General features: G+C 45.9%; 1 protein-coding gene across 4 annotated transcripts in view; it reads right to left on the minus strand.

The window, feature by feature from the left end:
* The window catches only part of KIAA1549 (KIAA1549 ortholog), a 152,907-nt gene extending 149,463 nt beyond the window's left edge, over positions 1-3,444 (minus strand). For 2 of the 4 annotated variants that reach the window (XR_010069090.1, XM_063320409.1), the window contains exon 1: positions 2,874-3,444. Coding sequence is in view for 3 of the 4 variants with exons in the window: in XM_063320409.1 (XP_063176479.1) it covers positions 2,874-2,994 (121 nt within the window). In the remaining variant the exon portion in view is untranslated. The remainder of the gene's footprint in view (positions 1-2,873) is intronic. The other 2 variants (XM_063320396.1, XM_063320387.1) reach the window with 1 other exon arrangement.
* Positions 3,445-12,714: the final 9,270 nt, after the last annotated feature.

The raw sequence follows: 12,714 nt of genomic DNA on the forward strand, positions 1-12,714 counted from the left end.
CCTCTGGCAAGACTACAAGTGTAGCTTGTAGACACGAGGCTGACATAAATAAAGCAAGCAGAGCATAGAAAGCAGCCTTAAAGGGAATCCTCCAACCATATGGGTCTTCCATGAAAATGAAGTGGAAGCAAGCTTGACAAGCTGAACTGGCCACAAGAGACATGATGCCAACTCAAGTGTCTGCAACACACTCATGCAATTAAGTTGAATAAACAATATCCTGCATCTGTCCCATAAGGCAGCTACATCTGATTCCTTGCCTGACCTCCACAACTTGTCTTTGGTCCTTGAGTCTCCAAGGAGACTCACCGCAGACTTTTCTAAGTCCGGCACAGAGCTCTCCTCTCTCCCATGAAAACAGCACAGCGAGACAAGATAAATCCTCCTGATTGTCAATGCGGGAGTTAACTCAGATTGTGCAATGGAACAAAAGCGAAAACACAGCCTGGGCTAAGCAGTATGACACTCATGGAGCCTGACCAAAACCATAGTTCACAGAGGTGCTCAAACGCATACGTACCTTTAGCACACTAGCAGCCTATGCACATCCTAAGAGTTTAGCATCTGCTTAATTGTGGAAGCTGAAGCCCTGACTCAGCGACATGTGACTTCAGTGGGAGCTGGATCAAGCATTCCAGAATCCAAGTTGATTTACTACTTAATTTTCTTAAGTACTGATGTTCACTTCGCTATTTCAACTGCAAGCAAGTGGCTCTAACAGCCATTCTACTCTTACTGTATGCCCCTTTTCTGCATAACTCAAAGGTGTAGGAGTTTGCTCTTGCTCTTCCCTAAACTGGGCAAGACCAAATGGCATTGAAAAGCAAATGAACTGCACCCAAGAGAGATACTCAGGGAGTTGTAAATCTGTTGAGCAATTATGTGAATGTTGTCCAAGCCTACTGCAAATGACCAGTACACATCTCTTCTGTTTCACACCATCCATTATACCATCAAAACATTTCAAGGCTAAACAAAAGATTAGGATAAAGGCTGTGTCCTAACTTTTTAAACATTATGGGCCTAAAATAGAGAAATCAGACTCCTGACATGCTTTCTAATAAAGCATTTCACCTTAACCAAAAAGGAACAAAATATTCTTGTTCTCTGTAACCTGCAGTCTTTAAATCTCTGTGATCAATGGACCATTTCTAAGATGTCTACAAAAAGCATCCTCTGAAAAGCAAGTTTGCTCCTAGTATGCTGAAGTTCACTGTACATGATTCACGTGCCCAGTGGAAAGAGAAAACATAGAGGACTTGCAAATCAAAACAGCTTGAAGGCTCCTGCCCTAGACGGAGCAGGAAAGCATGGCTTTGGGCAAGATCTGCTGTCTCCAAGTGCTCTCTTCCAGCAGCCTAAGCATTGGCTAAGTTACATAATATTTCTACTGCTGTTTTTAAGTTACACAAGGATGCACACCATCACACAAAAGTTTACCGAAATCCCCAGCATTATTTAATTAAGAACTATTAAGTATTACACAAACAATTAAACAAAAGCCTTCATTGACTTACTATGAAAATCTAGAAAAAAAACCACCAGCCATTCTGTTAACCTCAAAGGGGAAAAAAATCCCAAGCAAATCTCCAACTTATGAACCTACTGCTTTGCCTTCTCCTATTTGTACACAAAGCCCTTTATATTTAAGAAAAAAAGAATCTCTGAAACTTACTCGATTTTATTAACTATCACATAGATTGGAAGTGCAACATCTCTTGTTGGCTACAAAGGCAGCTGGAGCAGAGCATAATTTCCCTGAAAAGCCAACCAGCCACCACCAAAACACAAACTGCTTTCTGAAGTAGAAATAAAGTATTATTAAAAAGATAAGCATGTTTTATAACATCAAGGCTTCTTAAGCACCCAACAATAATCACCGCAATTCTCATGTTTAAATAAAAAGAGTCAACACTAGTTGGTCCACTTCACTGAATATGTTAATGCTGGTTCTTATCACTTATCAGCAACTTATTGACGTTCATAAAAATGTATTACTTTATACCTGTTACCAAAAAGAAAACCTGCAGTCACAGCAAATTGTTCCTTTCTGTGAAATGTTAGGTTTGGGGTTTTTTTTTTATTAAAAAAGTACTAAAGACGACCCAAGAGGTGCTATGGGAGCAGAACCAAATGAGACATCTTTGTGATTAAAGTGTCTGCTTAACTACAGACTAATTCGGATGCCTGGAACCACTAGAGAAAAGAAGGGGGGGGGGGGGGGGTCGCCGATTCCTGGCTCTTTTAAAATACCTACTGAACACACACCACCCTCCGAAGCCCGAACAGTTCTCTCCACGCACGAGTCACGCCACGGCTGTGCTTGGGAAGTAACACGTTCCGCGGGGCTCTGACGCTTCCTAACTGGAAGGGCGAAGGAGAAGCGGGCTGCCCTGCACCCCGCAGGTGCCGGCACCCCCAAACTCCCTGGGCACTCCGGCAGCCGTAGGCGAGGGTGAGAGGGGAGGGGAGGCTAAGACCGCAACTCCGGGCCGGCAGAGGCCACCCCCCACACCCCAAACACCGGGTCCCCCCCGCCCCGAGAGCTCCGGGACAGGGCTGCCACCAACACACACCCCTCCTCCCCGCACCGCGCCTGGGGGCTGCCCCACGGCCCCAGGCCGACAGCGGACACGCCGGCAGGGCCGCAGACAATGCGCGCCTTTTCTGGCGGGGCTCCCCCGGCCGCGCCGCGCGTGGAGGCGGCGGCCCCCGCCCGCAAGCACCGCCGCATTGTTACCGGCGCTGCCGCCCCCCGCACGCGCCCGCCAACGGGCGCCCGCAACGGCTTGCCAACAGCCGTTCGTCCCCCTCCCTCACGGCCCGTCCCGGCACACCTGCCGCGGCCCGGACGGCCCCCTTTGTTCCCTTACCTGCGGCGGGCGAGCCCCGCAGCGCCGGCACGGCGAGCAGCAGCGGCAGCAGAGCGGGCAGCGCCGGCCGCCAGCGCGCCGCGGCCGCCGAGGCCACTACGAAGCGTGTCATCCCTTCCATGGCACGGCACGGCACGCCGCGGGCCCGGCGTCAAGTCATCCCGGCTCCCCGCGTCCCTGAAAAGGGCTGGGCGGGCTCGGCGGCTCCTCCCGGGCGCATCCACCGCCGGCGGGGCTGGGACGCCCGGGAGCGGGGGGCCGCCGCAGCCCCCGCTCCTCACGCCCACCCCGTGAGGAGGATTCACGGGGGAGGGCAGCGCCGCGGCGCCAGCCGCCTCCCAGAAGCGGCGGGAGCGGGGAAGCGGCGCCCCGCAAGCGGCTCGGTTCGGGCCCAGAGAGTGGAAGGCGGAGGGGAAGCCCCCGCGCTGCGGGGCAGCTGGGCTCCTCGGCCGGCCGCGGCGCTCGCCGGGGCGGCGACGGCCCTTCACGTGGGAGGAGGAGGCTGAGGCGGCAGCCCCGGCCCGGTGCTCGCTCCTTCCTTCCCTCCCTCCCTGCCCGCCGGCGACGCGCTAACCCCAGCAGAGGCCGGCCCGCGGCAGCGAGCGCAGCCGGGGCCGCCCGCCACCTGCGCGCGCCCCGCGCGTCCGCGTCTGCGCGGGGGCGCGCCCGGCACGCCACGCCCCTCTCGGCCCGGCGGGGGCGGTGGGGAAGGGGAGGAGCCAAGGGCCCGCCCCGCCCACCCGGGACGGGGTGGGGTGAGGCCCAACGGCCGCCCCCCTCCGCGGCGGCGGGAAGTGCTGAGGGCTCGGGTGGCTGCGGGGTGGCTCCCGGCACCTGGCCCCGTGATCGGGCCCGCTCCTGGTTTGCGTGGGGCAGTATCCTGACTGCACCCCTCCTGCCATGGCAGAGCGGGGCCGGCAGGCTGGTGGCCCCGTCCCTCTCGGCCCACTGGCCAGGCCCGGCGGTGACCGGGGACAGGCCCTCCCTTCCCACAGAGTTTTTGGGGTTGAAACGATAATGAATGCCCCAGCAGAAATGGAGAAAGGGCAGCAACGTCTGGACATCCAGGCAGCCTGAGTGTCGCTCAAGGGGATCAGAGGCAAAAAGAGCAGGGGCACCCTTTCCCCACAGGGCTGCTCCAGAACCTGGCTTGCCTCAGGAGCACAGACAGGGCCGGCACTTGCCCAGGAGCGCCAGCCACAGCTGGGGAAGGGTCCCACAAAAACGTAGGGCTGGGGTCACCCAGTTTCCGGCTGTACTCACAATAAAAAAGGTTAACGGTACATCAGGGGACCTCCTAACGCCGGTCTCAGTGCCTGCCGGTCACCACAGATACACCTCGCTCCCGAAAGATGGATGGAGTGAAGGATCCGTTCTGCTGACGTACAGAAATAAAGCAATACCTATAAGCTTCAGCTTTTTGTCATGCAATGCACAGCACGTCATATCACACCGACAGCAAAGGAAAATAATCCATGGCAGATCCTTGGCAATGTAAATAAGCAAAGCTGAAATCAACCAAACTACATCAGCAGAAGATGTGGCTCAATAGAGACACGGCGGGTAAGGGGAGGGCATGAAATCTGAAAAACCTGCTGGTTTTAGGCTAGACGTTTTCAGGGTCAAAAAGTCCACGTCCTGTCTTTGGCGAGGTATCAAAGACAATCACTATGATTAGTACTTCAGGCTTTCTAGCACAAGACCTATACTTTCATTCTAAAAGTCTCGGTCCATATGATATAATTTTCCTTCGTTTTGGACAGTGGAGGGATGTTTCACAGGAAATTTCATGGGTGATTACAACCTATATCTTAAAATGAAACTGAAAATCTAAGTTATAACATCCCACGTAAAGATGTTAAACATTGCAAAAAGAAGACCACAGTGGGACAAAAAAACAAACCCATATTTTTTAAAACATCTGACAAAATCTGAGTGTGTAAAAACTTGCATAACACCCACCTTTTTTTTTTTAACATGAGCAAATAACAAAAAAAAAAAATAATCAGGGTCTGGAGATTGTTTCTGTTATATTAAATTGCTGATAGAAAAGTATGTCTTTGATATTCCTTTTTATTTACTAAAAAAAATGAGATTTCTCTTTCCCAGGACCCATGAGGAATCAAACAGCTGAGTTTCGGGGGTTTTTTTGCTAATACCCAGTCCCCTAAAACAGCTCAGCTCAAAAGAGTGCTCTTTAACCTTGTTTTTATAGCGATGTACCCACGTTTTGTGGATACGTGCCATGTCGGGTACTTCGTTGCTGACATCTCTCTGTTTCTCTTCTCCTTCCCAGCCTCTTTTGCAGGTCTGCAGCGCAGGCTAAACAATAGCCATCAAAGTCTTAAAAAAAACCCCGCTTCATTCCAACATGCCTTCATTGTAAGCAGCTCTGCGCACCCCTGTTTGGCATTGGAGTGTGCAGTTACCCGCTCTTCCTGTTCGCAAAATGTGGTTTTCCTTTTCTGTTAATAAGCTAGCCCTCAGAAGTACTCAGGAAGTGGATAGGAATCCATCCCTGCCTCAGGTTCGATGGGATCTTTGGCAGTTAAGAATAATTGGAATTATTCTTGGAATACTTAATTTCAAAACATATTTATGCCTATCATCTCCTTCACTGAAAGATAACATGTTACATCGCCATCCTAACGGTGCCTCCAGCAACAGAGCACGCAAGGCTGCCTGTAGTACATTTCAGACTGCCTGTAGATAATTTGTTTCACCAAGATCCAAAGGTGACTTCCCCAGACTAAAGCGTGAGACAACTTCTCTCACATTTCTGAGATGTTATCCATAATGAAATCCACCGCTACTGCTAACTTATTCACTGTCTCATCTAACAAACACGGTTTCCTGCTCCAGTTCCCGGAGTTCAGTTCACCAAAATAATCTTCCTATCTTGCATTTGGGTTCATGTTCCCCAGTTTCAGTGTCTGTCGAGACTGAACTGGTATTTGTGTTATTTCCCTGCTTCCTGGGCTAATTTAAGAACTGTCACATTTGATCGCATATTCTCTATTCCCTTGCAGTTTCACATGTTCCACCAGACATCTCCAAATTAAACTCCCGTTGTTAAATAACAACCGGCATTGAAAGAGGACCCGTGAGGCAGCTACCTGTTGTGCTACAGTTCGCCCTCTGTTTTGGTCTGCTGTTTCCCAGAAGGTGTGAAGGAATTTCACTACTCACATATGATCCTCTGTCCTGCTTAGCCACCTCTTTCACTGGAGCCATACTTTGGGGAAATGCTTTTGCAATTGTAGCAATTAGACACTTTAGTGTCTTTGTACTGTTGTTTAGTTCCTTTAATCCTTCTTGCAGTCCTCTTAGTCCCCCTTTTTCCTGGAAAACCTCATCGTATGTGGCAACCTGATTGACCGTTAGTTCACACATTTGTCTTGATTGTAGAATCATAGAATAGTTTGTGTTGGAAGGGACCTTTAAGGGCCATCTAATCCAACTCCCCTGCCGTGAGCAGGGACATCTTCAACTAGATGAGGTTGCTCAGAGCCCTGTCCAACCTGACCTTGAATGTTTCAGGGATGGGGCATCTACCACCTCTCTGGGCAACCTGTTCCCACGTTTCACCACCCTCATTGTAAAAGAATTTCTTCCTTATATCTAGTCTAAATCTACCCACTTTTAGTTTAAAGCCATTACCCCTTGCCCTATCACAACAAGCCCTGCTAAAAAGTTTGTCTCCATCTTTCCTGTAGGCCTCCTTTAAGTATTAAAAAGCCACAATAAGGTCTCCCCGGAGCCTTGTCTTCTCCAGGCTGAACAACCCCAACTTTCTCAGCCCGTCCTCATAGGAGAAGTGCTTCAGCCCTCTCATCATCTTCATGGCCCTCCTCTGGACCTGCTCCGACAGGTCCACATGCTTCTTATGCTGAGGACTCGAAAGCTGGATGCAGTACTCCAGGTGGGGTCTCACCAGAGCAGACTCACAAAGATTTTACAACCAACTACAGGGTTTTTTTCCCCAGCTTTCCTTTATAGAGCCTTCAGCTATTTCTTCAGTATACTTCTCCTCATCTACCAGAAAGTCCTGAGTACAGCAGGAATACTGACAAAGGACAGGGATTTTTTGGTTACAGCTTGAAGTATGTCTCAGCCTGTACTTCCCTTTGTGCTTTCCTTGGGATGACTTCAGGCTCTATCAGTGCATTCTCACCACCTTCTCTCTCTCTGGTCCTTTTCACCTGTTGCAGGTGCATAGATAAACGGTGCTACAGAATAACAAGCAAGAACCTCACTCAGATATCCCTTGAAGGGATGACATGCTGGGATTTGTGGTGGAAGCTGTGTTTTTCCTTTCCCTTTGGAACAGCAAAAAAACCCCGCCACCTTACATGCTTCTAACAAGTATCTCAAGTCAAAAATTACAGTTACTTATAATAACAATATTTAAAAAAACAAACAACACAAAACAAAATCAAACCCAAACCCCAAAGATTTATAGAACACTTCAGATTCCACTAAAACAGAAATCTGAAAAAAAAATATGGCAAATTTTGCTAGCACATTACTACAGGCTGGAAATCACAGGCTTCCCTATATTTTCCTTGCAAACTCACAAAGTGAAACTAGTTATAATTTTAACTACATTTTACTCTCAAGCTTGTAAATGCATTCATTGCAAGAAGTAACTGACTTGGAAGGTGAGAAATTCTCTTTCCTATGGTACTCTGCTGTGATCTTTGGCAGTATGCATCAAGATACTAGCTCCCCCTACTTAAGGGGACAGTAGGAGTAACCTTGTGTAACAGTGTGACTCGCAAGCGTTATTTACTTACTGCTGAATGACTTCCCATTGCCTATACACCAGGAAGTTTTTGACATTACTGAGCTTTCCACTACAGTGACGGCGACCCTGATTTATTACTGGGGCAAGACTGAGGATGCAAAAAAAATCAAAGGCTGCGCAAAGTAGGATTAGATTAACGATGACAGGCTCCACCTGGAAACTGAGAGCTTGTTTTGTGAAGGGTGTAAGAGGAAAAAAAAATCTGCAACATTTTGGATAGAAACCTCACAAGTGAACACCCACAGGGGGACATTTGGAAGCTGCAACCTCAGCAGCGGAAGTGAGCACCCGCACTGCAATGACAGAAACAAGAGCGTCCTCAGAAGGCTCTTCGTGGAAGTGTTCATTTCTTCTTCTCGCCCAGGTTTTGCTGGAAGGGGAGGTGTGTAATTAGACTGAAAGTACTTTCCAATCTTCTTGCTTTTCTCAAAGTACGTAATACCCAAATCTGGGAACCTGTTTCTCAGAACTGCACATCAGAACATCGTTTTGGAGAGGCTGAAGTGAATCGGAGACCATCAACTTTATTTCCAATGAACTCAGACAACTGCTCAGTAATTTAACTTTCAGTTATTACTGGTTTGGGACTCAGTGACCAGAGCTGCTGAAGATATTTTTTTGCTTTAGTGAACAATATTTGCATTAAAAAAAAAAAAAAATTCAGAGGTTTTTTTCTCCTGCCCTTTTGCTGTTGCTGAAATTTGTGAAGAAACAGATTTTTTTGCGAATGTTTCCAATTTGCTGAACTACTCATTGAAAAAAATGTTCAAAGGGAGAGGTTCTAGCTTGGCTTTGTGAAGACCTTCAGACAGTTTGTTATGCTATTCCCAATGCTCTCAGACATCTAGTTTTCTTACCAACACTTGTGTCTAAGGGAGCAGAGAGTGCTTTTTTTCATCATGGTTTTTCTTTTACTTTCTGAAAGCTGTGTGCTACAGAAAATCGCATGGTATGTGACATAAAAAAAAAGACTCAAGCCATTCACAGATCAATACAGGCCAGTCTTATTGTGCACTTCCATTCTATTTCTGAACTCTCATCCTTTGCTTGATCCAAACTTGTGGACTAGGTTAATTCTGCCCTGCCCCTTTTAACTAGCTTATGAAGTACAGTAGCAACAGCTGCTGGCACCAGAAGAGAAAAGAGGCAACTTCAGAAGGCCAGACTAACAAAACAGATCGGTTTTGTTCCAGAAAGTACGAGAAAGGTAATAGGAAGTATGCTTTCTAGGTTAAAACATGAAAGAAAAAAAACCAAAAAAAACCCAAACAAGCTTCTTTAGGGTATAGATTTTTGTGCTTGTGTAGCTTAATAGGACAGTCCTGTATGGTCTCATGTTGTCACGGTGTAAAATGCAATATTGGGAACTGGCACCAGGAATGCCCACATAAATACCAGATTGTTCCCATGTGAAAAAGGCAGGAGATGCACGTATGCTGTGTTTTCAATTCTGAGCTTTAAAGCTGGAGAAATATTCAGAGGTAACTCAGAGAAGTAGCCTTTTGTGAAAAGAGTAGAGGTGTCTAATAAATTGCTTTCTTCCGCATTTTCCACTGCAGATTTCATTGAGACATTAGAGAGACTGGCCAAGTGCATCTGTATTCTTCTGAAAAGGTTGTCATCTTTTTGCAGATTCCTCAGGCTCTCTGTTTAATCCAGTTCCTGGATTTCTGGCATTGGGTCTGCAACAAATGTCTGTGCTAGACAGCTTCATACTACTCTTCCTAAGAATGGTTACTCTGATTGCCTCCTCTGACTCCTTCACTTTCACCACCTGCCAAAACCTTTTACCTCAAATTCCCATCTCTTCAGTTCTTCTGAGGCGACATGATAGAATAGATAGGCTCAGTGTTGCTCCTCCAGTGTAGAGGTACGTGGCGCTCTGAACGGGCGGTCTTTTTTCCTTCGTATCTTCAACCAATCCTGACCGTAACTATCCCATTTTCTTCATAAAATATCATTTTAGAGCACATAGGCATATCATATTCAGAAATTATTGCATCACAGACATATTTTGCTCTATCAAACTATCCTTCATCCTTATACACTGAGCAACTGAAAATAATTCCATCTATACTAAGCTAATTTACCATATTAAAAATAATGTGTTTCAAGCTACTATAGCATTGATCATGACAGCAATTAGATTATTTCTGTGCGTTATGGAATAACACACAAGAAATGAGCAAGCCAGATCTTGTCTGTTGTATTTTTGGAACTTAAGAGAATTAAATTTTGAAGTACAGTGAATTTACTATAAAACATCCTTGGTAATCCCATCTTAAACAGAGTGCTCCCTGAAAAGGTCACTTACATATACATCCGTTAAACTCCTCCCACAAAACAGAATTAACAAACCTTCCTACCACTTTAGGCAACGTCACTAAATACTTCCAAAAAATATCCAGACCTTGCAAAATCCTCCCCCACATCTGTTTCCAATCATCACTTCATAATTCAGGGTACATCTCCCATTCCGGAAACCATTTGGATTTCATATAAAAAGATAAGGCTTCCTCCTGTCTGGCCCAGATATAGTTTATACCAAAGATTAATCAAATGCTATCCTAATTTATATAATGAACAAGGGAGATCAGTAGGTTTTGCAGACTCAAGGATCAGTGTTTTTTTGGAAAGTAAGAGTAACTAAATCACGCAAGATTTTTTGCCAGATTTTAGTAGGAGCAGCTGGAATGAACACTTTCAAAATCTTGCCCATGACATTCACCTCTAGTGAGCTTTTGCTCCTGCTGACAGACGATAGTAGCTTGATCTTCCTGAAAGAAATGTTTTAACAGCCCTTTTGCCTTCCCTCAAATCTACTTTGGTTTCCTACTGCTAATGGTTTCTGGTCCCTCTAGAAGTTCCAACCCCAGGCTCCCTCCCATTCAATACCTGTGACAAAATACCTTTACTTCTGCTCTCTACTCTTTCTTCTTCGTTCATATTTGTCTTCCTACAGTCTTCCTGCCTTTATGTCACCACAAAGACCTTTTCTCCCCATGTTGCTTCCCCATCTCTCAGTGAAATGTTTCACAGAGATCCAGATGGTGATAAGAAACATACTTTGACTCTATGGCTAAGAAACATACTATGACTCTACTTGAGGCCCAAATTGCATTGTCCCCCACCAAACACCCTTGTTTAGCACTGAACACTACAGTCAGGGTGATGTCCTACTTTCCTTACTTTTTTCCTTTTCAGAAAGCAGAGCTTACAAACCCTGACTGCAAACCAGGACCCCGTTGTATCAAACTCAACAGACACAGAACAAAGCAAGCCAGAAAAGATGGTCCTTGTCTCTCTCTACTAAATAGCCAAAGTACAAATCCTGGTTTTGGAGCCGGCTCATTCAGCTTTGCCTCAGGGATGTTTGCACCATGGTGTGTCACAGTGCAGCTGTGCCCTAAGTAAACTTTAAAAGACCATTGTACAGACCTGTGACAGGCAGACATAATAAAGAGACATCAAACACTTGAAAAGCTTTAATTGTCAAGAAAAAGAAGAGTTTGTTAAGGGCAATGTTTGAAAGAGAAATAATTTAATCCAAAAAAGGCAAACCTGAGTCGGAACCTCCGGATAAAATTTCTGGCAGTGGGATACACCATCATGGAAATTGCCCTTCAAGGAGAGCAGCAAAACCCTCCTCATTCAGGATTTTAAGGCTCACGTAGACTGAGCACAGAGGGAATCCAGGGAACAGCATTAGATGCCGTGAGAAGCTTACTCCACTGCTAAATTCAGTGACAGAGAAATGAGCTGAAAGCTCTGGTGTTACTAAGGTACCTCGTATTCACAGCTCAATTGTCTTTTACGTTTACATTCATTACAGGATGCTGACGTGGTGTCTTCTTCTGTATTCTGATAGGGATTTTAATCTGAAAAACACTAGGAAAGAGATTGAATTACCGACACAGATACATTAATTGGTTATTTGATATTATCATATTCTATGTTCATCACAGAAATAATTAAAATTATTTCCCTTCCTTCAAAAATGGGAAAGAAGAGACAGGCAAATTGGAAAGTGCCTCCAAACCCCACAGAGACGTTAGTGACACAGACATTCACCTCAGCAGTCTGGCCAGTCACACGGCTGGCACATGGTCCTGAGCAGCCAAGTCTTCAATAAAGATAAAAGCATGACTAATTGCAGTCTTCCTTCTCAGGTGCCACAGCAGTAGGCATTAGCCAGACTGAGCTCAAAGCACTAGAATAATTAGCCCAAGTTGGTGGTGGACCAGCATTTGTCTGCTGTGATGACTTGACCAGGCTGGAGCTGCATGGTCAAAAGCCACCTCTAAAACCGTCCCCTAGAGATGCACATTCCAAATACTGAGGTTGAGTCCCATCGGTGAATGCAGGGTAAAAAGTAAGGACCAAGAAGTTAAAGGAGGATTTGGGACATCTCTCCTGATAACCTTTTTACTGAGAACCACAGGACAGAATAATCCTATCCCATGGCAGAAGTTAAAAAGGCACAAGCTGCAGCTACTGCTGATGTTCAGTCAGGAGAGCTACTGGAGCGAGCAGCTGCAATTTGAGCCGAAGCTCTTTCCTTCTCCAGTTCTTTTTGGTGATATTTTATGCAACGTTAAATTAAGGTCAGATAAAGGACACGTTAGTAATGTCCTTGCCAGCGAAAACCACAAGTTAACTATTAGATTATGTTTATTTATTTACTGTTTTATAAAAAGAATTTCGCTTTGAAAGTCCATTTGAGGAACCTGTGAGACTGAGAGCAGTATTTGGATACATCTCTGAATAGTTAATGGAAGTTCTCTGTGCTCTGTCTGAAACCAGTTGTGGTTCCCTTTTAGCACATTAGCTGAATGTATACACTGGGAATATTTTACTTTGTTTTATGTTATTGCAATTTGCAAAAATTACACTAATAGCCCAATTTCATGCAATTATCTGAATGCAAAACATTGTTCGGTTGAATTCCCATAGCCTAATCCTACTGGTTCCCTTGGCTGTCTCATGTTCAATTATGAACCAAGGTCTGCACATCAGATGAAATGCTGCTATTGT

The sequence above is a fragment of the Chroicocephalus ridibundus genome, chromosome 1 (genome assembly GCF_963924245.1).
Source record: "Chroicocephalus ridibundus chromosome 1, bChrRid1.1, whole genome shotgun sequence".
Classification (NCBI taxonomy): Eukaryota; Metazoa; Chordata; class Aves; order Charadriiformes; family Laridae; genus Chroicocephalus; species Chroicocephalus ridibundus.